Source organism: Cololabis saira, chromosome 6 (assembly GCF_033807715.1).
Source record: "Cololabis saira isolate AMF1-May2022 chromosome 6, fColSai1.1, whole genome shotgun sequence".
NCBI classification, from domain to species: Eukaryota; Metazoa; Chordata; class Actinopteri; order Beloniformes; family Belonidae; genus Cololabis; species Cololabis saira.
This window is the reverse complement of record NC_084592.1, coordinates 32,169,602-32,196,116: the sequence shown is the minus strand read 5'-3', so window position 1 is coordinate 32,196,116 and position 26,515 is coordinate 32,169,602. Positions and strand designations below refer to the sequence as shown.

Here is a 26,515-nt window from a genome sequence, read left to right as displayed (position 1 = left end):
TCCGTGGGGCGGATGAATTGGATGAGATAAAGTGGTTTTCTGGGTTTCAGGCTTCTGTTTTCTGGCTTCAGGTATGAAGTAGAAATTGGATTTTCACATGCTGCGATCCATCCAGCTCCAGATTAGTCATCCACTATTGAAATGATTAGTTGACCTCACGGATTATGAATCTTATAATTATTAAATGGCTCTTATTTAGCTCTTAGCTTTTACATTTTGCATACGGTTCTTTAAATGATGTGTTAATTAAATATAAAAAACATGAAAGATGGACCCTAGTTGCCAGAGGCATCCCCCTAGCAGTTCAGCCTTTGACGCTCTCTTGTCCATGGCCTTCTGCAGTTACAACCTTTCATGCATTTTGAGAAGCTTTCTTCTGGGGTTTGCTCCTGTATTGAGCCATGGATATGTTAATATTGGCCACTAACATGTCTAGTCAGCAGCTTCCATACTATGCAGAATATGGTTATTGGTTGCTAATTGGAAAAATTGCCTCCGGGGAATTGTCCAGCATCCGGACTCACCAATCATCTGTTAACCACTCTGCCAGATCCAATTTATTAAGGCAAGTTTATTTGTAGAGCACAATTCATACACAAGGCAATGCAAAATGCATTACAGCTACATAAAACCACAAGAAGGCAAATTAAATAATTCTATAAAACACAAGAATAATAATTAAATAATTAAATTAAAAACAAAGAGTGCAGATAAAATCCTTTAAGATGTCATCTTCACAGCTAAATAGAACTGTTTTCAGCCTGGATTTGAACATTGTCAGAGTTGAGGCCTGTCTTACAACTTCTGGAAGACTGTTCCAGATTTTAGAAAGATAAAACTGAAAACGTAGCTTCACCTTGTTTAGTCCTGGCTCTGGGCACCAGCAGGAGACCAGTCCCGGAGGTTCTGAGTCCCAGTTGTTTCATGTGGCTCCAGCATGTCAGAGATGTACTTTGGTGCTAAGCCATCAAGAGATTTGTACAGGAAGCCAGTGAAGAGACCTGAGAATTGGACTAATATGGTCGTATTTCCTGGTTCTAGTCAGGACTCGAGCAGCAGCTTTCTGGATGTACTGCAGCTGTCTTTCTTACAGCTCGTTTAAAGCCCAGTGAGCAGGATGTTACAGTACTCTAACCTGCTGGAGACAAACACATGGATTAGGTTTTATAAATTTGGTTGAGACACTATTCCTTTGATTCTGGCAATGTTTTTAAATGGTTAAAAGCTGCTGATTCTATTGATTTAATGTGGCTTTTAAATTTCAGAACTGAGTCCAAGTTACCCCTAGATTTCTTTTTAGGTAAAAAGCATCAAACCAAAAATCACTATTTCATGTCGGAATGTGAAGTAGATTTCTGCTGTTCTAATTATGTGTAACCAGAAGCTTATTTCTGGTTAACCAAGTCTTTTGTATCATGTAAATGAAAGCATGACCCTTATGTCTGCAGAAAGCACAAAGCTCACTTCTGATCTTTTAAGTCACTGAGGGTCTTGTGAAACCAAAAATGTTTAAATGCTTTTAGTCTTTTTCTAGGACAGTCACATTTACAGAGATTCTATTTTTTCTTCTCCTCTTTTATGCTCAACCACACTTAATGAGCACAACATGATGAGTTCTACATGCACTTTTCTTTTTCTCTTTCAGCTCAACTTTATTTTGTTTGTGAATATTGTGCGAGTACTGGCCACTAAGATTCGAGAGACTAACGCAGGGAGATACGACACCAGGAAACAGTACAGGTTTGTACCAACCATGCCTTATCTACAAAACTATCCAGTAATTGTATGCCCATGGCTGGTGATTAATGCTAAAGTTATGTGTTTATAAATTAAACTCTCTGTTTAAAAGGTATAATCTTTGATTTTGGAGAGCTAGCAAGATTTGAAAGTGGCACCTCTTCTAAGCCCCGCCCCTCCTCCCCCTCCCATCAGCGCTACGTCCAAAGCCACGCCCTCACAAACTTTGGGGAATGCGCATTTGCAGAAGTCCAGTTTTCCAGGACATTTTGGACAGCACATTTTCAACAAAACTACCCCATGTCTCATTCACCTGTAAGCGAGCCCGGTTTTAGGGGGGGGCAGGGGTGGGCTGTGCCCACCCAAACGTGCGTCCTGCCCACCCAATCAAAGTTATGTCCTTTTTTATAATTTAATTTTTTTATAAATATAAAAAAATATCACAGAATATCTGTACCGTTACTGATTGGGTCGGCACTGCGCATCATTTTTTAGACACAACAATGAACGCATACCGCAAAATTTGTGTCTCGGCGGAGGGACCCGACGTCCCAGCAAAATGAGCACAACACAGAAGTGTTCAGAACAGCACACAGAGCACACACTGAAGACTGATTTATGGTTCCGCGTTACACCAACGCAGAATGGTGCGCGTCGCCACGTACCCTACGCCGTAGGCTACGGCGTAGCCGTGGCAACAGAGCCTGCACAGCACCGCAGCGCACCGCCAGCCGTACCGGCGCTCTCCGCCCTCACCGGGATGGAGATGCTTCCATCCCCACGGACCCCCATACTGGTTCCGAGCCGGAGCTGCTGCGGCGCTTCAGTGCGGCTGCTCGTGTCCAGACCCTGCAGATCCCGCAGACCCTGCAGCGTCTCCCCGCTCTCACCCACACAGCGGGGACCGAGCCGCTCTGGAAATAACTACATACTGGGGGTCCGTGGCAGAGGGGAGGGGGGGTTACACTGGGAACTGAAAAAATAATGAGTATTTTGCCAAGACGACCCGTCAAAGACGGTGATCACTGTTTTAATGATTTGACAATAAATTAATAAATTAAGCTCTTTCCAAAAGAGTTTCATCTCTCTTAAAGCAGCACTATGTAACTTTTCCATCTTAATATCATATTTCCAGAGTCATTGTGATGGTACATCAACTTACAACAGGTTTAATGACACCTCTGTCATGGTCTTAGGGGGTCTGTATCGCCTTCACTGGCACTATGTAACTTTGAGGAGCATGGTAGGAACCCTTCCACACTAAAAAACTACAATTTTTAGAATAGAATTGTTGTGCAACTCAAGGTAGCTTGGCTGTCCAGTTATCAAGGCTAATGATAATTCTATTAAAGAATTATTAATAATTAATAAAGTTGACTATTTATCAAATTGTATTATCAAAAATGATAATTCTCGTAGGGGCACCACCGCCGGGGCCTTACTTCCGGTGGGATTCGATAACTAACAGCAGAAAATCAGTCTCATTATGATTTGAATTATCCTGCAGAACAGCAAATCTTACAGAATAACAGTGAAGGCGTGATGTCCGAACACTAGGCTCTGCTTAAACAAATCAATTTGTGACCAAATCTTGCATGAAATAACACAACCACTCATAAAGAAATCAATCAGAATTTATTTACATACGGGTGTCAAAAGATGATAAACGCAACACCCAAATAAATCTGATGGCAGAAATGGCTTAAGTATCATAAAACAATTAATTAACTAGAAAAACAACAATCAATAAAATGAAACATAAACGTTAAATGCATGGAATGAAAAAAAAGAAGAAATCAAGCAATAATAACAAAGATACAGAACATCTACAGTTCAACGGGGCTCCTGTGGTCTTTTAAAGATGGACGCGCCCTCTGGGCCACGTGCAATCGGACCGGATGGCGAACGCAGCATTTAAAACGTGCCTACGGCAGAAAACAACGACTACCAAATAATCAAACATGAATGACTAGCAGAAAGTAGTGACTACAAATTAATGAAAACCGTTCTGATAATGATGCTGATGTAATCTCAGCTCTGAACACAGATTTGGCTCTGTAATACTCTTAAGTTACTGATAACCCAGGTCTCACAATCTCACACACAGTTCTGAACACTCTTAAATCCTACTGATCACTGCTACGCGGGCTCACGTCTCCTCTGGGATCCGGAATCGGGTGCCTGCGGGTTCTGTGACTGGGCCCGCGGTCCTGCTGGGGTTTCGCAGTCAGGCTATCGCGTCCCGTCCCTTCCCCTGAAACGGATTAGACAGCGGCGGGGCCGCCTCGTGCCGGGCCGTGGTTCCGGACCAAACGGAGGCTCACACGCATTCCTAGGCGCGGCGGGGGGACCGGTCTTCTCCTGCCGTGCTTCCCTCTCTGCGCCGGTCGCCGACGCGCGGCCGTCCGGGCCCCGGGAGAGCTCACGCCGGGCGAGACGCCGGCCGTCCGTCCCCGATCCCTGCGCCGGTTCGCAGACAGGGGCTCGGAGCGGGGAGGGGGGTTCAGTCAGAGAACTCAATCGTGTCCCAATCTGGTTGCCGGGAGCGCGTGGGCGTCGGAAGCTTGGATCTGTGAACTTAAAGAGGAACAGAGTTTAGTGAGAAATCGGAGCCTCCCGGGGGACCGCGGCTTCAACGGCCGCGCCCCGCAGGGCCCGGTCCGGTGCGGGCCTCCTGCCTCCCCCCAGCCCGGGGGGAGAGAGAGGAGATGGGATGCTTTGGCCTGGCCAAAGATCCAGCGCCGATGAGATGAAGTTGAGAAGAGTGGACAGAGTTAGTGGAAGCCGGAGCTCCGCAGGCCCGGTCCGTTACGGGCCTTCCGCCTCCCCCCAGCCGGGGGGAGAGAAGGGAGATGGGATCCTTTGGTCCTGCTGCTCAGGAAGAGAGGTTGATCGGAAGAGAACGAAAAAGAAGCAGCGGCAGGGGTTTTGATCCTACGCGCGCTGCAGTGACGTCATCGGTGCCTCATTGCGATTGGATGCGCGCGCTTTCAGGCGCCGCCCCATCCCGCAAGGCATGCTGGGATTGTGGTTCATGGCACGGTCGCCATTTTATGAGGCACATTAAAGCCAGTTCCAGGCTGGGGGGGTTGCTGGTAGGTTTTGTGTCTGTCCAAAGAGGCCTGGTTTTAGGGCTCCGCTGCTTCCCGACCCCTGCTTAGGTGTCATAAAACCCCAAGGAAGTCTGTTTTCCCTGGCAGAAACCCTGCTGGGTCCTTGTTTTGATCTCCGGCCATGCAGTGGGGTCGTAAACGGACTATCTCGACCCAGGCCGAGATAACCAGGAGTTAGCAGCAGGGGGTCGCAGGACTTCAGGAAGAAGGGGCAAAGTCTGGTTTTACAGGTCCTCAAAATCACAAAATATTCATACATTTATAAATCCAGATTTCACATGGGCGACGCACAACATCCCCCCTTAGAATCGACCGCCGGAATGCAGGGTCTGGTTGTCGAATCTAACAACGGTGCAACAGTCCATGTGGTCATAAACTCTGGTTGGGGGTGTGAGGCTAGCCTGGTTAGTCCACTAGGCGAGCAATGCACAAAAATATGAAAAGAAAAACATATTCAAAGCAATAACATCATTCATTTACCTAACACAGTGATATCACTCTTAAAGTGCGGTAGATGAAAGATAAAAGGAGGGGTTAGTTAGGTTTCAGTATGTACACTGTACCTAAAATCAAAAACCAACAATTTAACCACTCTTTGATTAATTGCAAAAACACACAAATTAACTTATGTCGGCTATGGAAGCCTGGAAATTGTGTGTAGGCGTTAAGTATTTCTTTTTTAACGCCCCAAAGTATCCTACCCCCCTTTCAGGTGTGGAGCGGGCTTCCACTTCTGGGTCAGAAAAATTGTGAGGGGGCCGCTGCATACAAGGTAATGCAGCTGTTCAGTGTCCTTTTGCTAAAAAGGTCAAACGTGGGACCCCCCTCGCTCTGAGGTACGGCGTCTGCGCCTTGGTTGTTAATCGTGATCTGTTCTCCTCTGGTTTACTTTAAGAAAACGCTGAGCTGCTTCTTCAGCGTCAGTAACAGTGAAAACTGGGAAGGGCCGCAGCTCCTTTCGGGTAATTAATTTTTGGCTTACTCAGGGTGGCGTCTGACCAGGGGGCTCAGGGGATGAGATGACCGGGCTCACCACTTTTGGGTCCAGCCTAAGAACAGACTTGCCTGTCGGTCGATCTCTATCAGCCTGCATGTCCACCTCTGCTGGTTCTCCGTCCACTGCGATGAGCTCTCTGCCATTAATAACCACACCTCAGCTCACGGTCCAGGCCCCAGCGCTTCGCTTGGGATTCTGGCAAGAGATTACACTTATTAACGAAGTCAGCTCACGTTATCACCCAGATTAGAAGAAATTAAACCGATAACAAACCCTGAGAGACTGGGGTATTGGTTATAACCTTAGAAGCAAGAACCAACTGAAAGGAATTAATAAAGTGAATAAAAAGGGAGGAATCTTTAAATAACTTTAAATTAAAGATTCAACTTAAAACACAGTAGAGATTAATCTGAGAAGATTAATAACTCACATGGGGTAATCAGCAACAGTTCAATTAATAGAATTAAAGAAATTAAGTCAACCATTACCTTCAGTTAAGTATGGTTGCAAAAGGGGATTAATCAGAGATTAATAAAATAGTGATCCATCAATAAAAGTTCAGGTTAATAAAATCAGGAACTTACAGCGCGCCAACCATTAGTTTCCATGGAACCTGGTTGCAAAAGGAAATTACTCAAACAGATTCACAAAAATTGAGTGGTAGAAAAAGTTCAGGTTAATAAAATTAACAGAACTTAAAGCAAACCCAACCATTACCTTCAGTGAAGCAGTAGCATTACCTTCAGTGAAGTAAGGTTGCAGAGGAAATCAATCACAAGATTAATAATCGTGTGATGAAAAATAAAAGTTCAAATTAATAAAATTAAAGAACTTAACAAAGCAACCAACCCTTAGTGAGGCGAGGTTGCCATTAGAACAGGGATGTTTTAAAATCGTAGGAATCAGATAATGAGGGGGGAAGAAAAATAAAAATATTTTCTTTCCCGATCAAAATTAATGTTCTGTTATTTCATACAAACTGGTCACAAATATCGCTTCGAGAGAGCCTCACGCTGGGGCGCCATTTATGTTTCTATCGAGAGCCTCACACGGGCGGACCATTTATGTTGTGCAACTCAAGGTAGCTTGGCTGTCCAGTTATCAAGGCTAATGATAATTCTATTAAAGAATTATTAATAATTAATAAAGTTGACTATTTATCAAATTGTATTATCAAAAATGATAATTCTCGTAGGGGCACCACCGCCGGGGCCTTACTTCCGGTGGGATTCGATAACTAACAGCAGAAAATCAGTCTCATTATGATTTGAATTATCCTGCAGAACAGCAAATCTTACAGAATAACAGTGAAGGCGTGATGTCCGAACACTAGGCTCTGCTTAAACAAATCAATTTGTGACCAAATCTTGCATGAAATAACACAACCACTCATAAAGAAATCAATCAGAATTTATTTACATACGGGTGTCAAAAGATGATAAACGCAACACCCAAATAAATCTGATGGCAGAAATGGCTTAAGTATCATAAAACAATTAATTAACTAGAAAAACAACAATCAATAAAATGAAACATAAACGTTAAATGCATGGAATGAAAAAAAAGAAGAAATCAAGCAATAATAACAAAGATACAGAACATCTACAGTTCAAAGGGGCTCCTGTGGTCTTTTAAAGATGGACGCGCCCTCTGGGCCACGTGCAATCGGACCGGATGGCGAACGCAGCATTTAAAACGTGCCTACGGCAGAAAACAACGACTACCAAATAATCAAACATGAATGACTAGCAGAAAGTAGTGACTACAAATTAATGAAAACCGTTCTGATAATGATGCTGATGTAATCTCAGCTCTGAACACAGATTTGGCTCTGTAATACTCTTAAGTTACTGATAACCCAGGTCTCACAATCTCACACACAGTTCTGAACACTCTTAAATCCTACTGATCACTGCTACGCGGGCTCACGTCTCCTCTGGGATCCGGAATCGGGTGCCTGCGGGTTCTGTGACTGGGCCCGCGGTCCTGCTGGGGTTTCGCAGTCAGGCTATCGCGTCCCGTCCCTTCCCCTGAAACGGATTAGACAGCGGCGGGGCCGCCTCGTGCCGGGCCGTGGTTCCGGACCAAACGGAGGCTCACACGCATTCCTAGGCGCGGCGGGGGGACCGGTCTTCTCCTGCCGTGCTTCCCTCTCTGCGCCGGTCGCCGACGCGCGGCCGTCCGGGCCCCGGGAGAGCTCACGCCGGGCGAGACGCCGGCCGTCCGTCCCCGATCCCTGCGCCGGTTCGCAGACAGGGGCTCGGAGCGGGGAGGGGGGTTCAGTCAGAGAACTCAATCGTGTCCCAATCTGGTTGCCAGGAGCGCGTGGGCGTCGGAAGCTTGGATCTGTGAACTTAAAGAGGAACAGAGTTTAGTGAGAAATCGGAGCCTCCCGGGGGACCGCGGCTTCAACGGCCGCGCCCCGCAGGGCCCGGTCCGGTGCGGGCCTCCTGCCTCCCCCCAGCCCGGGGGGAGAGAGAGGAGATGGGATGCTTTGGCCTGGCCAAAGATCCAGCGCCGATGAGATGAAGTTGAGAAGAGTGGACAGAGTTAGTGGAAGCCGGAGCTCCGCAGGCCCGGTCCGTTACGGGCCTTCCGCCTCCCCCCAGCCGGGGGGAGAGAAGGGAGATGGGATCCTTTGGTCCTGCTGCTCAGGAAGAGAGGTTGATCGGAAGAGAACGAAAAAGAAGCAGCGGCAGGGGTTTTGATCCTACGCGCGCTGCAGTGACGTCATCGGTGCCTCATTGCGATTGGATGCGCGCGCTTTCAGGCGCCGCCCCATCCCGCAAGGCATGCTGGGATTGTGGTTCATGGCACGGTCGCCATTTTATGAGGCACATTAAAGCCAGTTCCAGGCTGGGGGGGTTGCTGGTAGGTTTTGTGTCTGTCCAAAGAGGCCTGGTTTTAGGGCTCCGCTGCTTCCCGACCCCTGCTTAGGTGTCATAAAACCCCAAGGAAGTCTGTTTTCCCTGGCAGAAACCCTGCTGGGTCCTTGTTTTGATCTCCGGCCATGCAGTGGGGTCGTAAACGGACTATCTCGACCCAGGCCGAGATAACCAGGAGTTAGCAGCAGGGGGTCGCAGGACTTCAGGAAGAAGGGGCAAAGTCTGGTTTTACAGGTCCTCAAAATCACAAAATATTCATACATTTATAAATCCAGATTTCACATGGGCGACGCACAACAGAATAGAATACTTTATTGTCTGTCCCAATGGTGACAGAAATTCCTCTTTGACAGGGCTCACAACCACATTCACACATTCCCATAAGGACACGTTACAATATAAAAAGAATAAATACGTTAAAAAACAGTAAATAATTTAGAACAGACATGACAGTGCCTGTTAAAAGTGCAACAATCTATTTGATAGTGTTCAGAATGATTGTGGCAGATGGAATGAATGACTTTTTGTAAATGTTTTTCCGGGCCAGTGGAATTTTATATCTTCTGCCTGACGGCAGTAGTTGAAATGAGTGGTGAAGGGGATGAGAGGGGTCTTCTGTGATCAGAGTGGCCTTCCTGACCACAGAGCGCTTGTAGAGATCAGACAGGGGGGTTTGTTGTGATCTGCATATTTTGCTGGCCTGGTTTATTATTCGTGAGAGTCTGGTTTTGTGTTTGTTGGTGAGCAAGTTGTACCAGGATGAGATGTTGAATGTAAGAATGGATTCAATGAGTGAACGGTAAACCAGAATTAAAATGTCTTTGCTGATATTGAATGTCCTTAGATTCCTCAGCAGGTGGAGACGCTGTTGTGCCTTCTTGTAAATACAGTCTGTATGCTGTGTGAAGGACAGGCAGGTGTCGATCTCAGTCCCCAGGTATTTAAAGGACTGGACCTGCTTTACCAGCTGCCCCTGGATGCTGAGCGGCTGGAAAAGAGATGGCGTTATTGCTGCCTTGCTTCTGCCTCCACAGCACAGCTCCTTTGTTTTGGCACTGTTCAGCTGGAGTGAGTTCTCAGTGAAGGTTTGGCCCAGGTCGCTGACTGCCTGCTGGTACTGAGTCAGGGCATCAGAACCAGTCATGTGGGCCACCAATGCCATGTCGTCTGCATATTTAAAAAGTGTCATTCCTTCTCTGCTACAAGAGATGGTGTTGGTATATGCAGAGAAGAGATTGGGAGATAAAACACAACCCTGAGGAAGCCCTGTGTTTAAAACCAGTTTGCGCGATTTAAAACCATTCACAAGCACTTCTTGTGGTCTGTCCTGTAAAAAGTTATAAATCCATAAAAGCAGTGTTGGGTGCACCTGAAGATCTGACAGGCGGTGCAGCAGGGTGCTGGTGTGTACAGTGTTAAAAGCAGAGGGGAAGTCCATGAATAAAATCCTGGTGTGTGGGTGTGTAGAGTCCATGTGCTTTGTGACGGTGTCTAAAAGTGTGAGACTTGCATCCTCTACACCACGTCTTGCTCTGTACGCAAACTGGAGGGGGTCCAGTTTGTCGGCCAACATGTCGGACAGCTGGTCACCCACTACTCTTTCCATGCACTTGCAAAGCACTGAGGTCAGCACCACTAGTCTGTAGTCCTTCAAGTCCCTGTCCTTCATGGCCGAAGCAGCGAAAAATCCGAAGAAAATAAAAGTTTTAACGAAGAAGGCGAAAAAAAAGAGAGTAACAAGCTAAATGCCCAGACAAAAAAAAATAAAACAATGCCCGGACGAGAATAAACATTGGCCCGGCGTTCACTCGCTGGCGTGAGATGAAAGACGAGGAGGGATGTCCGACAAGAGAGACAGAATTTTTATGATACAAATGTAAATGTAGAGTTCGATGTTCAATAAGAATCAAAATTAGAATGTTTTCACATTCGTCTTGGGTTCTAGTATTTTTCCTGAGAACTGTAAAATTGTGCAGGGCTGATCTGCAAAATATAAGGAATGGGCATTCAGTTATTCACAGGTTATAAAGTATTTTTTTATTTTGTCATTAAGTATGTTGGACTACTAATTTATGACGAAGTCCCTCTAAAAAACTTTTGTAGTTCGGGGCACATTACCTCACTGAAACAGCACAGGGGGGCGGGGGTGACTTCTTTTTATATTGTATTATATTGTTTAGCCAAAAATAGATACATTACCTCTTCGCTATCCATCCTGCAAACGACCGCTGAAAATAGAAAAGTAGTTTTGAAAGTCTGTCCCAACTTCTCTTATCAAAACACGCGGCGGGGACAGGATCTTTCCGGCAGTAACGCGCTGGTGCTCATGGGAAATGTAGTGTTCTTTCTGGTAAAGCACTACCGCTTTTGTCCAAAGGAGTCGCCAAACTCAACAAAAGCTGAAAGTTACATTGTGCTGCTTTAAGTAATACTTATGAAGCTTAGTGAAGGGTTTCGGATTTGTTTCTGGCATTATTATAAAGTACTGTAAGAACATTTTCTGGTTATTACTTCAGCTCTTTATATCTTTGCATTATTATGAGATATTTCATAATGGATTGTGCACAAATTTAAGAACTTTAAAACGTATCAAAAACCACAAGACAGATGTCTAAATAGCTTGTCAGCTGGTTTCTTACAAAAGTTCATAATTATTGCTTTGTCCTCTAAATTGAGCACAATTCCAACATTTCTTTGCACACAGATTGCACTCAACTCACTAAAAACACTGACATCTTAAAGTCAGTGTCTCGCTGAAATGAATTAGAGCATGAATAATGCACATTTTACACTTCATGCTCGTGGTGCTTAATCTTCAGCAAAGCCACATTTCTTTAGATGTGCATCATGTACGACATGCAGAGTAAGTTAAAAGTCTGCATGGACAGCTTTTGAAGACTCTTGGAACAACTGAAGATTGAAGTATGCGGCCTTCTTACATCTCTATGTCAGGGCAGACTTTCTAAGATGATTAAACTTCTTTTTAAAGATTATTTTTTCACAGTACATACACCATGTACTAAATACCACATTTACAGTAAATTTGCACGATAGTTACCCTTTCAGAAATATTTACATCCTCTCACTTATACATAGAAGATACCCATGTATATTGCCAGACTTTAACCCTTATCACTGACTTTATATTTAAATGATGATTGGATGCTTAGGAAATCATTTGTGTTGGTGAAACTTGTATTGGTTTCTCAAAGGGAACTAACCAAATATGTGTCCACATCATATGAATACCTCTCCATATAAAAGTTCATATCCTTTCATTTGTTGTAGACAATGTAATCACAACCCACACGATCACCTATTACTCAGTTCTCACGTTACCTCTAACCAAGCAACTATCTTGATTACAGTGACCCGCAGTACATACATTCGAAAAATGTGCTTCATGCACCTGATTTAGGCTCCACTGAAGGTTTTGGTGAGTGGAGTTTGACCATAGTTGGTCAGAATGAAGTTGAGGGAGGTCACCAAAATGATGGAATTCTACTAAAAACAGAAACAGAAAAAACACTAATGACAGAATACATTTTGAAATTGGTTAATATGTTTAAAGCATAATATCCTTTCAGTCAGTTTTGAATTCAGCATGCTTGGGCTTACTTATCAAGGATAGCTGTAAAGAATGGCTCATGATAACTGAAAATGTGGCTTCAAACTGCAACTATTATCAAGGAAACTGCAGTGAAGGAGGAGAATATTTTCAGTAGTTTTGATGAAAATGTAGTGGAGCATAACAATGAACAACAACGAGTGAGCACAGCTGCTAGTGGCTACTTGAGAGGTGCCAGTGAACTGTCCACAGCGTCTCCAAGCACTACACGAAACAAAAAACTGCGGGATGACCTTATCCATTGTAAGTCATAATTCAGCCCTGTGTTACACCAGAGTTATGGCCGTAATGAGATTTCATGTCTCTGAGGACAACTTGCTCCAACAAGGTTAATGCTGGAAAAGATTAAGATGATGAAAATAAGCCCACACGACACACGCAGATGCAGATGCATTTTGACATCTGCAATTATCTGTAGTTTTCTTCCTTACTGGTGCTGACGTCAGTGTATCAGATAAAAACATTATAATTTCAATGTATCATCCAAGAGGAGTACACATTTTAATGCTGGAGACGGGGACATTTTATTTAGATGAGGTAACAACTTTTCAGAGAAGATTATATTATGTGCTCTGAAATGGAAGCAGAGAGGGGCAGCAGGAAACCAAAAATAATTGATTGATCTAACTTAGTCATATGTTTCAAGAGTGGTTATGAGGTTGTTGTTGAGCCAGTCATTTTTGTAAGTTATAAGAGTCACATGAGAATCTATGACCAACCTGTTTCACTAATGGGTCATAATGACCTTTCCTGGTCAAGATGTGAGATGTTTTTGTCAAGTGAATTAACTGTGAATGTTTGCAAACCCACATGGGGAGGACAAGAGAGTCATGACTTCATATTAGATACGTGAATCCTGAGGACATATGTTTTATTTAAAGGGGACATATTATGGCATCTAATACCTATTTTAAACAGGCCTTGAATGTCTTAAAAACAATCTTTTGATTGTTTTTGCTAAATAAATTAGAACGTACGACGGGCGCAGAATCTTATAGTCCCTGATTTACATCAGAATATAAAGAATATATTTATAAAATAATGAACCCTGAATTACCAAAATAACATTAACAAAAATAAATATCCTCTTACACTTATAAGGTGAGCATGAATCAATCTTTTTTATGATGTAAAATTGTATGTATTTATTTACTTTTATTTATTTATTTAATTTTAGTTGTTAAATTTCTAGAAAAGAAAAAAGTAAAATCATACATGAGAGAAACTATTCAGTTTGTGGAAAAATATTTTTACTTGTATGAAACTGAAGATGCATAATGCAAACCTGACATTTACTTTTAGTTCAGTTTGTGGAAAATGGTTGGCCTGGCTTTCTCTTTAAAACTTTAACAGTTATAAAGAATTACAAACTGTAACAATAGGGCGAATGCACAGTATTGTTTTATATTTTGTCTTTCAAATAAAAGACAATTTTTTCCAGTCATATGTTCCTCATTCGAGGTTGTTAAAAAAATACTGCTATAATATCGTATCGTTATCGTGACCTCAATATCGTGTACAGTATCGTTAGATTAGTGTATCGTTACACCCCTAACAGACACTGCAGAATTTGGTTGCTTTCCTCCTTCTGTGAGTTGGCAGGCTGAGGGGAGACCACTTTATATACAGTATGTTAAAGCAAGAAAAAACTAGTTTTTTATAATAGGTCCCCTTTAATGTTTTCTTTTCTCCCTGTTCAATGCAGATGGCTTATTTTCTTTTTTCTTTCAAGTCATGCGTCTTCTCTGTATGAAAATTATAAACTGGACGAAAATCTCAACAGTTAGGCATACCCAGACACCTTCACAAACTGTACGTTATTTATAAAGCACAAAAACAACAGAGTTGACCAAAGTGCTGAACACAAACAGACTAATATCTACTTTCTGCGTCATAGCCCTCAATAGAACACAAATCATCTGTCATCAGTCAGGTTGACACTATTTCCGCTGTGACTGGTGAAAAAGAGGAGAAGCAAACACCTCAAGAAATCACTTGAAGCCTGTGGATTTTATAACAGGGCATTTGACAAGTCATCTAAGAAGTGTGGGCAAAATTCCAGTAAATAAACTCCTACCTCACAAAAACCAAATGCATATCATGACATTGACTAGAAACTAATGTTCCTGGTCTTCCCACCCTCACCCCTTCCTTCACCTGCCAAGCTTAGCTTACTGCTGCTCCCACAATCCCTCCTCCTCAACAGCTTTTACCCATAGGGTCTGATTCTGAGGCTGGAAGGAATTAATTCACCACCAATGCCTATACATATGTCTAATAGGCAAGTACTGATTAAACTGGACACTGGATGCCAAAACCCAAATGTTCTATCATTAAGAAAGGATTTGAAATCTTTGAGGGAGGTCACAGAAATGATGGAATTCTACTAAAAACAGACAGCACACTAATGACAGAAAACATTTTGAAATTGATTAATATGTTTAAAGCATAATATATTTTCAGTCAGTTTTGAATTCTGCATACTTGAGGGAACTGCACAAACTGTTCCTAGGAAGTAGTTGGTAATGCTGCCCAGTGAGTGTTCAGCTGATGTGAGCAGTTTCTGACTCCCCGGATAATTACATTTTGACCATTACAACCGAAAGTTACGCCTGTAACTACGGTTCTATGAGTCCCGGATGACCGCCAGGCGGTGGTGCAAGCACTGGATATCTCCCCTCGCGCATGCGCATGTCGAGTACAATACCAACAATGTCACGTCACCCGTGTCCCCTGCATGACCCCCGGAAGGGGTATAACTTCCAGCGTCAAGCATGGGATCGACTCCTAGAATCTTCTTGCGAGAGCACGAGGATTCGGAGTGACCGGCAGGCCTGGCGGTCATCCGGGACTCATAGAACCGTAGTTACAGGCGTAACTTTCGTTCTATTTCGTCCCTACTGACCGCCAGGCGGTGCTGTAAGCACTGGATGACGAATACCAACAATGTCACATAGAATCCCGGTCACTTACCTCACTGACCAGGGGCAGAAGGACCCGGGAGTAGAACCACGCCCAATGGTTGGGGAGTGGCGACATTGATCCGGTAAAATCTGGAGAATGTGTCCGGCGACGTCCACGAAGCCGCTGTGCAGATGTCCTCCAGAGGCACCCCCTTCAGGGCAGCCAAAGAAGCTGAGACGCTTCTGGTCGAGTGGCACCTCACCCCCATTGGCAAGGGGCGGCCACTGGCCCTGTAGGCGTGCTCGATGGTGTCCACCACCCAGTGGGACAGGCGTTGTCTAGAAATAGCACGCCCCCTGTTAGGGCCACCATGACAAATAAAAAGCTGCTCCGACCGTCGCACAGGCGCGGTGGCAGCAACATAAGCAGCAAGGGCCCATACGGGGCACAAAGGGCTTGGCCCACCCTCCGCAGGCTCGGGGTCGAACCGGGCAAGCTGGATAGGCCGATTAGCATGATCGCACGGCAGGACCTTGGGCAGGAACGCCACGTTCGGCCACAACGTAATCCCTGAGCCATCCGGGTTCCACCTCAGGCAGTACCCGCTGACTGACAGGGCATGTAACTCACTGACTCGCTTTGCCGACGTCATAGCGAGGAGAAAAGCCGTCTTCATAGAAAGCCACTTCAGGTCCACCTGGGCCAAGGGCTCAAAAGGTGGCAAAGAGAGGGCACCTAGCACCATGGACAGGTCCCACACCGGGGCCCTTGGGGTCGTCGGGGGGGCGCAGCCTCAGAGCCCCCCTAAGAAAGAGAGAAACCAGCCGGTGGCACCCCACGGTGGCATTCTCGACCAGGGCATGTCGTGATGAAATGGCCGCCACGTACACCCTTAAGGTGGACTGAGCACGGCCACCATCCAGGAGGGACTGAAGGAACTCCAGGATCGTGGCCACAGGGCAAAGCATAGGGTCCTCTGCCCTGTCCGCACACCAGGCAGAGAATCTCCTCCACTTGCTGGAGGCGGGTGGAGGGCGCACGGGCGTTCAAGATGGTAGCCCTGACGGGCTCAGTACAGCTTGATACTAACGGGTCGGGCCCTGCAGTGGCCAGACCCAGAGTTGAAGGCGACGGGGGTCGGGATGCCAAATCCGACCCCCCAGCTGGGACAGAAGGTCCCTCCGGTCGGGTAGGCGCCATGGCGTGCCGCAGCAGAGCCTCCGGAGTACTGGGAACCACGGTCTCCCCGGCCAGAAGGGGGCCACCAAGAGGAGCCTGTGACCTCTCTGGAGGACCCTCTGCAACGTCGGCAGGATTAAAGGTAGTGGGGGGAACGCGTACAGGAGCCCGTCGGGCCACTCGTGCCCTAGGGCATCCTGACCCAGAGGACTGGTCTCCTCTGTCCAGGAGAACCAGAGGGGGCAGTGAGCTGAGACGCCCGAGGCGAAGAGGTCCACCACCGCTCTGCCAAAGAGGACCCAAATCATCCCCACTACCTCCGGATGAAGCCGCCACTCTCCCGGGGGAGGCTTGTGTCGGGACAGGAAGTCTGCCACCTGATTCCTGTCCCCTGGCAGGTACATCGCCCGCAGGCTGAGGAGGCGAGGAGGCGAGGAGCGGCCCACGTCAGAAGGCCCCGGGACACCCGCAGCAGCTGTGCAGACCCGGTGCCCCCCTGGTGGTTGATCTGGGAGACAGTGGACATATTGTCCGACCGAACCAGTACGTGCCTCCCCCATAGGTGAGGTAAAAAGTGCTCGAGTGCTCGGTGTACAGCACGGAGCTCCAGCACATTGATGTGGCGTGTGCGGTCCCGCGCAGACCACTGCCCTTGGGCAGGCCTGCCGCGCCAAACAGCACCCCACCCCGAGAGGGAGGCATCTGCGGTGACAGTCTCCCGGAAGGAGGGGATGGTGCCCAAGGGCACAGCCCCCAGCAGGAATGCCCTGTCTTTCCAGGGTGCCAGGGCATGGACACACACCGGCGACACCCTGATCAGCCTGTGCCTGTGCCTTTCGGCATCCAGGCGAAGGCTGTTCAGCCACATCTGCAGGGGGCGTAGCGTCAGCAGGCCCAAAGGCACAACAGCCGAGGCGGCTGTTAATTTGCCCAAAAGCTGCAGGAACTGGACGTAAGGCAGCCGTCTGCCCCTCCTGAGCCGATGCAGCAACTGATGATGAGAAACAGCGGAGATTTTTATATATTTGCTCCGTTTGGTTTGACTACGTATTACTGTCCCGCTGATTGAGCTCAGAACCAGACAGACAGCACAGAGCTGGCTGCGCTACCTGACGGGGACGAGCTGCAGCGGCCAGGTGGAGCAGCACGCACATGTCAGGAGATTAATTTACCAAAATATCTGGAGTAAAGTCGGTATCAGTCGACTGATAACCGAAGAACCTCTGTATCCAGCTCAGATGTTTGATGATCGGACTAAACCCCGAACAGCATCATCACGGCTGCATCTTCCCATGAGCACGACTCTATCTGCACCGGGAATGTGTTGATCTGCCGCCGCTGTTTTGACACGTTTGTCTCTGTGTGGTGGCAATGTCACATCATAAATGTGAGGATAACAGCTGCTTGTTTCTGACCTCCGCGTCTGGTCACTGTGGTCAGCTGGTGTCTGACCGGGACCAGCGCCACTCGCGGCCAAAGCCAGAACGCGACTGCAGCAATATTCACCCCCGTCAACAGGCTCGTTCTCCTGAAAGACATCTGTAGTTCAAATACAGAAATATCTCTGCTGTTTCTCATCATCAGTTGCTGCATCGGCAGGACTTGGAGCTCTCCAGTTTCCTGATGGCTCTGGTTGAACAGCCCGACAAACCATCTCTGATCACGCTGTTTTCTTTAGATCACAAGAAAATCAGAACAGTGATCTCCTCTCCCTCCTGTTTATTTATATTTTATCTCCTGTTGCTGTTTATTTATCTTTACTCCACCAACTTGAAATATTAATCACTTTTCTAAGCGAACGGTGCTAACGCAGTTGAAACAGCAGGTGTATCCGCCCCTTTAATCTGATTGGTTGCAGATCCTTCCGTGTTAAAAAAAACCTATTTGTGGATCTAGTCACGTCAGAGGAGTCTCAAAAGTCACACACAAATCCAGCGCAGCTCACAGACAAAAAAACATTTGTAAATCAGGTTATATTTGTGTGTGCATCAAAAATACATTTGTCTATCTTGTCCTACGCACGTGTGAATTGTTCTGTGCACGTGTGAAACGGTGTGTGTATTTGCAAATCGGTCTGTGCATTTGTAAAACTTGTCCTGTGCATTTGTGAATTATGAGACTGTTCTAGCTCCATAGGAAAGTGCCTAGAGACCATTTCATCATTAATAGTAAAGTTGAATTTGATGTGTCTTCAGTAAAAAAAATATTTAGTTGCCCATTCTTTATTAAACACTCTGCATTCTGATTTTGAATTTTCTTTTCTTTGGTACAATCATTGTTGCATATGGGTTCAGAGCAGCGCCTAGCCGAAGTAGAGCGGTATATTTCAACCGCTGTTCTGCAGCACACAAGTAATTTGGCATTGTTGACCATCTGTGCCTACAGTGTGGTTGGCTGACTAATTAAAATATTCATCCTTGCCAGCCAGTGTGTCAGTACCACACCGCAGGATCCGATGCTGTGTAAACAAAAGAAGTGGACTGCTGGAGAGGTTACGGTGAAGAGAATAGAACAGCTGTTATAATTGGAAAATTCTGTACCAATATTCGCTGAGCTGGATTAAAAAAATCCCAATTTTTAAAATGTGTTCTTTTGAACTTTGATACTTTTGAGGGTTGTATGAAAAAGCAATAGTCACTTTATTTCCTTACATTTATATATTTTTCTTATGTATTTGTGTCCACAGAAAACTAGCAAAGTCAACGCTTGTACTAGTGTTGGTGTTCGGCATCCACTACATCGTCTTTGTTGGGATGCCTCATACGTTTCAGGGACCAAGCTGGGAGATACGCATGTACTGTGAGCTTTTCTTCAACTCATTTCAGGTACTTTTGTACTATTCAATTATCTAACATTAAAAAAAAACTCATTATCAAGGCACATACTTCAAAATTCAGTTTGTTTCCTGATCTACGATTCAAGAGACAGAGTTTCTGAAAGATACAAGTGCTTAAATTACTTGTTTTGGACAATTTGGGGGCTGAATAAAGGGCCAGCATTAGATGTGGACCACTTCATTGGAGCCTGAGTTAATATAGAAGACGTAGATCTGAAAATGAGCACAGTTGGTTCCTTTTCAGAGCCAATGAACAGGAAAAACATGAAAGGTGCACAGTCGTCTTCAGACGCTGACACCATCCATTAGAGCAAGCAAAATAAGAGAGAATAGCTTAAACGAAGACAGACGTAACTAAAACTGACAAAATAGCCTTATTTTTTCCAGTCATTGAACAAAATGAGTCATTGCTTAGCACGGACCTGAAAATAACAAAAAAAAAAATTTTCACAAAGAGGATATATGGCTTGTACTGCCTTTTTGCTCATTCAGTAAGAACAGTTTTTTTTATATATTTAATTATATACCCAACTGTAAAACTGTTTATACATTATAATCTTATTTTGTACCATTTTTTTTTTTTTAAATGAGGTACCTCACTAGTGAAAGTGTTGCACGTAATCATTCCTGACATTGGGGTTCATTAGGTTTCTTGAAATCCTTGAGAATGCTTACATTTTAATTCTGCATTTTCAAGGTTAGAAAATAACTTAAATTATGTATAAAATGCTTGAAAATGCGTTTAACTGTAACTATTTGTTTTACAACAAGTAGCAACCTTCCTGAATAGTTTAGTTATTGGATGAAGAAGTAAAATAATTCAGAAGGCCTGAATGGAAAGTTTACACCTGGAAGTACTTGCACCTCTCCGTGTGGGATCTGACAGCCTGGTGTCTCCCAAAGGCACAATCTGAGATGACTGTCAACATGCCGGGAAGTGTCAGTTTCAATTACCACTACTGAAAACACAAATACAAAACATGTTTAAAATGAGGAATAAATCCAAAAGCAGTCTCCTGGAAGGTCAAGAGGATCTGTTTTATTTATTTATTTATTTACTTACTGCTGCTACTGATACAAAAAAATATTAAAAAATAAACAATCTGTTTGGCTTTTGGTCTATAAAATGGTAAAAGGAAATGGAAAAATGTTGGTCACTGTTCCCCAAAGCCCAAGAAGACAAACTCAAATGTCTTATTTTGTACAAACCAACAGTCCACAATCCCAAGATATTAAATTTAGCGTCACAGACTAAAGACACCAGAAAATATTTATATTTAAGGAGCTGCAATCAGAGAACTTTGACTTTTTATTCTTAAAAATAAAAGACCCAAAACGATTAGTCGATTATCGAAATAGTTGCTGATTAATTCAATAGTATACTAATCATTGATTAGTTGATTAATCGTTGCATCTCTATTCTATATTAATAACACAATCACAAATTGACGTGACTATCGTCGAACATTCAGTGACCAATAAACACCAATCTCACATGTTTCCATTTTAGGTCCCGCCCAGGCAATCCAGCACAGAAGCTTGCAAAACTTTTAGATTCGCAAACAAAACTTTTAGATATCTTTGCTTGCATTATAAAACAAAAATCCCTCCATTTTCTGCTAGTGCCTTTTATTTTTTCTGATAAGAGATGCTTTAAGGGCAACATATGCTACTGTAATACCTCAAAATTACTTTGACGCTGATGATAGGCACACAAAGCTATATTTATTAAATCCAGATCTTCTAATACCACTTTACACATCCAAATAAATTCATGCTTTTCATTTCATCTGATTATTCAGATTTACACATACACACACACACACACACACACACAACTCGTTTTGTCAAATAATTACCAGCAACATTTATTTTAACATTAAAAGAGCTTGATCAATTAAATTTGATACAATTTTGGACCGCTACAAGCTTGACAGAAAAAATAAGAAAGTAAGGAGTAGAGATAATTGAAAGCTTTCTTACATAAGGTCCATTTTCTGAGAAAATGGCACAAACAAAATGGTACGGTAGTTTAAAAATGAATCAGCTCTAGAGTTTAGGAGCCGCCAAGCACTCCTACATTTCATCTTCAGGTAATTTTTCTTTTTTCGACAAGACTAGAACTCCAAGTTCTGTTATTTAAAAAAAAAAAAGGGAAACGCAAACAAACTATAATCTTGAGAATTTAGTGGGATCGGAGAGCTGTTAATGTTATTATATTGGTAATACAGAATATACTCATTTGATATCAGAATGAACTTTTATAGCAGTTTTTAATTTCAAGTTGCATAAACCATAGACACACCAACACGCATACATTTGTATATCTCTAATTTCAGAGAATCTTACTGATTTATGTTAATTAAAGGGAGGCTTAATCTAAGCTTAAATTTGTGGTGATGTGAAGCAGCAACACAAAAGGTGTGAAGAAGGCGAGAAGAGAAGAAATTTGGAAGATTACGATTTACATCTTTCTTTTTTAATCAGATATGTGCCCAGAAAAAATGATCGTAGTTGGTTAGCTGAGGCCTCGTTAATCTCAGGAAAAACTTAATTGATTATGTTGTCTCTGAATTGTACTCAGATATAAATATCAGAAGACTGTGATCATAAAGTGTAACCTATTGAGATTTGAGTTGTAATTCAGTCTCTTCTTTTTAGGGTTTCTTTGTGTCAATTATTTACTGCTACTGCAATGGAGAGGTGAGTAAGTAGTGGTTTTTCTTCTTTAAAACACATTAGTCACAAACCATAGCAACAGCAGAACTCAAAAGTTGTTTGTTTTCTTTTTCCCCTTCTTGAACCTTTCTATTCTGCAGTACTCACATCGAGCACCGCTTTGATCATCCAATACAACTTGGATTAATTGACGCTTATACAGGACATAACTAATTTCAAAATTTGTATTATTGGTTTTATAAAGTCTCCACAACAAAAATAATTTATGAAAACCTAAAAACGGAATGTTTTTCATCAAAATGCAGGATATTATGCTCTTATAGACTCACTACAAAGCCCTTTCCAATGTCATCCCTTAAGTCCATTGCTCTATTAAAAGGAGCAAAATGTTACCCATGTTTTCATTGCCAACTGATGTACAACTGCTAGCAGTGTTGTGCTAAATATTAACTAGTTACCGTTACTAGTTACTTCATTAAAAAGTAACTCAGTTAGTAACTCAAACAAAAAGTAATGAGTTACTATGAAAAGTAATTTTTTTAGTTACCGGTACTTAAAAAAAAAAAACCTTTTTAAATGCTCCCATTAATGCCCCATATATGGGTATTTCCCGCACTATAAGGCGCACCGCATTATAAGGCGCACATTCAGCGAATTACATATTTTAAAACTGTTTCCATATATAAGGCGCACCGCATTATAAGGCCCACTAAATATATGGTAAAATACCATACTATAGTGGCTGGGGTTGAGTTACGTATCTACCTGATGGAGCTGTGCTACAGGTAATGCTACAAAATCCTACAGGAAATGCAAAAAAAAAAACAAGAAGAAAAGTACCGTATGTCAAACTTTATTAACAAAATAAAAACCAGCTTTGCTCCGTCTTGTCAAAGTCGCCATTATGCGAGTCAGCGTCACTGCTGTTGTCTTGAACGTCTGTGACGATTCCTGACGTTTTTAGCGCCGTTACTTTGGCGACACCAACTACAGTAGCTACAATGCCCCTGACTACAGTAACAGAAATTACCGTAATGATCATATATAAGGCGCACTGCATTATAAGTCGAGAAAATGAAAGGCTTTTAGGTGCGCCTTATAGTGCGGAAAATACGGTATGTACTGGTTATAAATGACCTGGGGAAACATTCCGTATGTATTCACCATTGCATAACTGATTATCTTAAATATTGTTTATTTGCTATGTGATCATTTTACAATTATTGATTCTTCACATCCTTAAAGGTTCAGACGGAAATAAAGAAAACATGGACACGCTGGAATCTGTCATTTGAGTGGGAGGGTCCAGTTGTCTGCGCCCGCTACCGTTACGGCTCTGTGGTCGTAGGTTTAAACAACAACAGCACCAGCAGTCACTCCCACCTGGCTGGAGCTGGGCTTTCCACACGCTCCACTACACTTGCTTCAAGCCGAGCCCATCGGACCACAGGTTCTCCCGTGGTCAACACCTACGCCATTCTCCCAGGCTACGTAATTACCAACTCAGATCCGTCCATTCCTGAAGAGCCTGACAACAGTGGCCCCAAACAAGTGGATGACATCTCGCTGAAGGAAAATTTTCCCGTTTTAAATCCAAGTCGGATGGCTGAGGTTGATGAGGAGACACTGTAGCAGAGGACTGTCAAAATAGACTTATGAAAAATTCTGCAGATGAAGCTGGATGACTCATTACTGTTTTGTGTGTTTTCAACTCTAAAGAGGGAAGGAAAAAAAGCCAAAGGTTTCACTGTATGAATATGAAAAGGACAGAAAGGATGAACTCCTTCAAATACAATTATTACGAGGCTATGAATGTTAAAAGCAGATTAATGTTACTGTTCTCTGCATGTTGTAAAAAAAGACAAGCAAAAACTACATTTTCTTTCATTTGTTTGGCAAATTTGTACAAAGATAGATGGCAGGCTTGGAAGTGTTTGAGGCGTTAGCACAAGGATGCATGGACAGCAGCCTCTGCAATGTCATGTTACACCTCATCTGCTTGTTACACATTTCATATTGAAACTTGTTTGCCTTTGATTGTCTTGGACAGATTTGTAATACCATTCAATATCTTATTAGTTCGGCAAGATTTTACCTATAAGGGTTGGTTCACCAGGAACCAACCAGAGTAGCTGTTGGTACTTAGTGTTGGTACCAAGTCTGGCATTCCCCACAACAATAGTCTTTTGGCCCTTTTCCACTAGTATCAACTCAGCTCGCTTCTACCCGCCAGGCCCCTGTCTTGCGCTTTTCCACTACGGGCCAAGGCGGGTAGAGCCGTGCCAAGCAGATACTTTTACTGTAACCATTCTGCCGAGGTTCTAACCGGGCTGAGCCGGTGTGGGTACCAGATTGTATCGGGCTGCAATATTTTCCCCGGAAGTGTGCATTTTTTCCCCGCGATGGTAGTTTTTCACCATGTCTTCACATTCAAAACGTCTTTTTTGGCAATTGCGGATTAATCAGTGAGCGCTTAGTTGACGTTACATTTTTTTAATTATATTTATATAATGTATTATGACTATTTTGCTTAGACATTTACAGATTCAACAATGAGAACATATAGAGACATACACTTCTGTAAAAAAAATAATAGCCTACTATATACAGTATAGGGTAAACAATCTGTTGCTTGCTGCATAGCAGTAAGCAGTTAAATATTTTGATCTTAATAGACATTTTAAATTATCGATTTGCTTTATTACATTTATTAATCATCAGTTTTCAATCCGTTTTCATAAGACGTACGGAAGCCAATCACAAGACGAAACGTCATCACGTACGGTCAAAAGCCAATCACAAGATGGAACGTCATCACGTACGGGGAGCCGGGAAAAAAAAGCAGGTGGGAAAAAAAAGCACCGACACCGGCACTATATCTGACGTCACCACCATCCGCGCCACTGATTGGTCGGGGGGCGGGGCCGTCACCACCCTCCACGCCTCTGATTGGTCGGGGGGCGGGGCCACCAGACGTTTGAATCAGGAAGCGGGCGTCCGCACGAGAGCGACTGGCGGCTCGCAGCGATTTTATTATACAGCGCTAACGTCTGTTTGGTGATCCAACTCTGAGCTGCAGATGTTCATAAACCTGGTGGCTGAGGAGAGAATTAAAAAAGGGATGTAGACAGGCTGTTTTCTTCTCAGCCGCTCGCGGCTCCAGCTGATTTCTCATCAGTGCCGACACGAACAAAGGTGTTGCGCAATCGAGTACGTCACAGCAGCTTCATCCGACCCTGCCCACTTCTCCCCTGGCTGTGGAAAAACAAACGGGGACAAAGCGGGTGGAGCCGGGACGAGCCGTCCCGAGCCGAGCCGCGCTGAGTAGATACTACTGGAAAAGCGCCATTTGAGGTGGTAGAAAAGTTAAATGAGTCCAAATCATGTTTGAATTCTTTGATAAAAATGGAATATAGTATACAATCATAAACCATTAAAGAAATAAGATGGTGTGAAAAGTAGCAAAACCAAAATGCAAAAAGTAGCAAAGATACTTCTACTTTAATTTCATGATGGAGTTGAAGATTTGTCAAGTTTCTGTCTTAAATGCTGAATTTCGTTTGTGAAATCAAGGTCTGTAAAATTAAAAATTAAAAAGTTGGGCTAGTAAAGTGGTTTAATACTGTACTAGAACTTTTCCAGGGGTGTCGGTGAATTTTTCAACAAAACACATATAAAACCCATTTAACAAACTCTGTGTTGCCATTTTCTCTCGCAAATCTCAAAATCATTGAAGTAAGCTGGAATGGTCCGGAACAACGCTCTGGTGAGATTCTTTTTTTTTTTTTATATATATTTTTTTATCCCGGTGTTTTCCCCCATTTTATCACCCAGTGCTCTACCTAACTGACAGTCCTGGGCATTGCCATCCTCTACCAACCCCGGGGGGGCCCAGCACTGAGCTCAGGTCTCCTCCTTAACCTGAGGAGTGAGCAGGCCGCATCTTTTCACCAGACATCTCTTGTGAGATTCTGAAATGGCACAGCGTTCCGGTGAGAGAAGAGAGCAGCTCCAAAACACATGAAAATGCAGGTGACAATGAAATACCATCTAAAACCAAGATACCATTTACGTACATTGTCTCTTTATTAATATAATTAAAAATGCATGTTAATTAGCTCTAGAGAACCTCTGAATTGTCTGAGTTTGTGGTGTGAGCTTTCATCACATATTGTTAAAATACAAAATTTAAATTATGTTAAAGAAATGCACAGGACCTTTTGGAAATTATATTAAGATGTAACGAAAGGTAGGTTTACATGCTGTAGGCTATTGCTTGGTCGCTACAATTACATGACTTACAAAGTGATTTCTATCACTTTTGTAGCATTCAGTGAATGTCTCGTGACAATACATTGCACGCCCATTTTTTATTTAATTTTTTTCACACTTTTTGTTGCCCTATAAATTGAGACATTCCTGGTCAAATACTCAAATGTAAAACGACACACGTGCATTAAGTGAAGGTCTGATATTTAACACTGCCATCAGGAGTGCAGATGACCTTTGCCAAGGGCACTGATACAGACCTCATCTACTCGCCTGAAACGGGAGTGT

General features: G+C 43.6%; 1 protein-coding gene across 1 annotated transcript in view; it reads left to right on the top strand.

Moving 5' to 3' along the window:
- pth2ra (parathyroid hormone 2 receptor a) overlaps positions 1-23,590 on the top strand; it is a 133,873-nt gene extending 110,283 nt beyond the window's left edge. The window contains exons 10-13 of the mRNA XM_061722934.1: positions 1,646-1,740; positions 19,130-19,268; positions 21,941-21,982; positions 23,204-23,590. Coding sequence (XP_061578918.1) covers positions 1,646-1,740; positions 19,130-19,268; positions 21,941-21,982; positions 23,204-23,590 — 663 coding nt within the window. The remainder of the gene's footprint in view (positions 1-1,645; positions 1,741-19,129; positions 19,269-21,940; positions 21,983-23,203) is intronic.
- Positions 23,591-26,515: the final 2,925 nt, after the last annotated feature.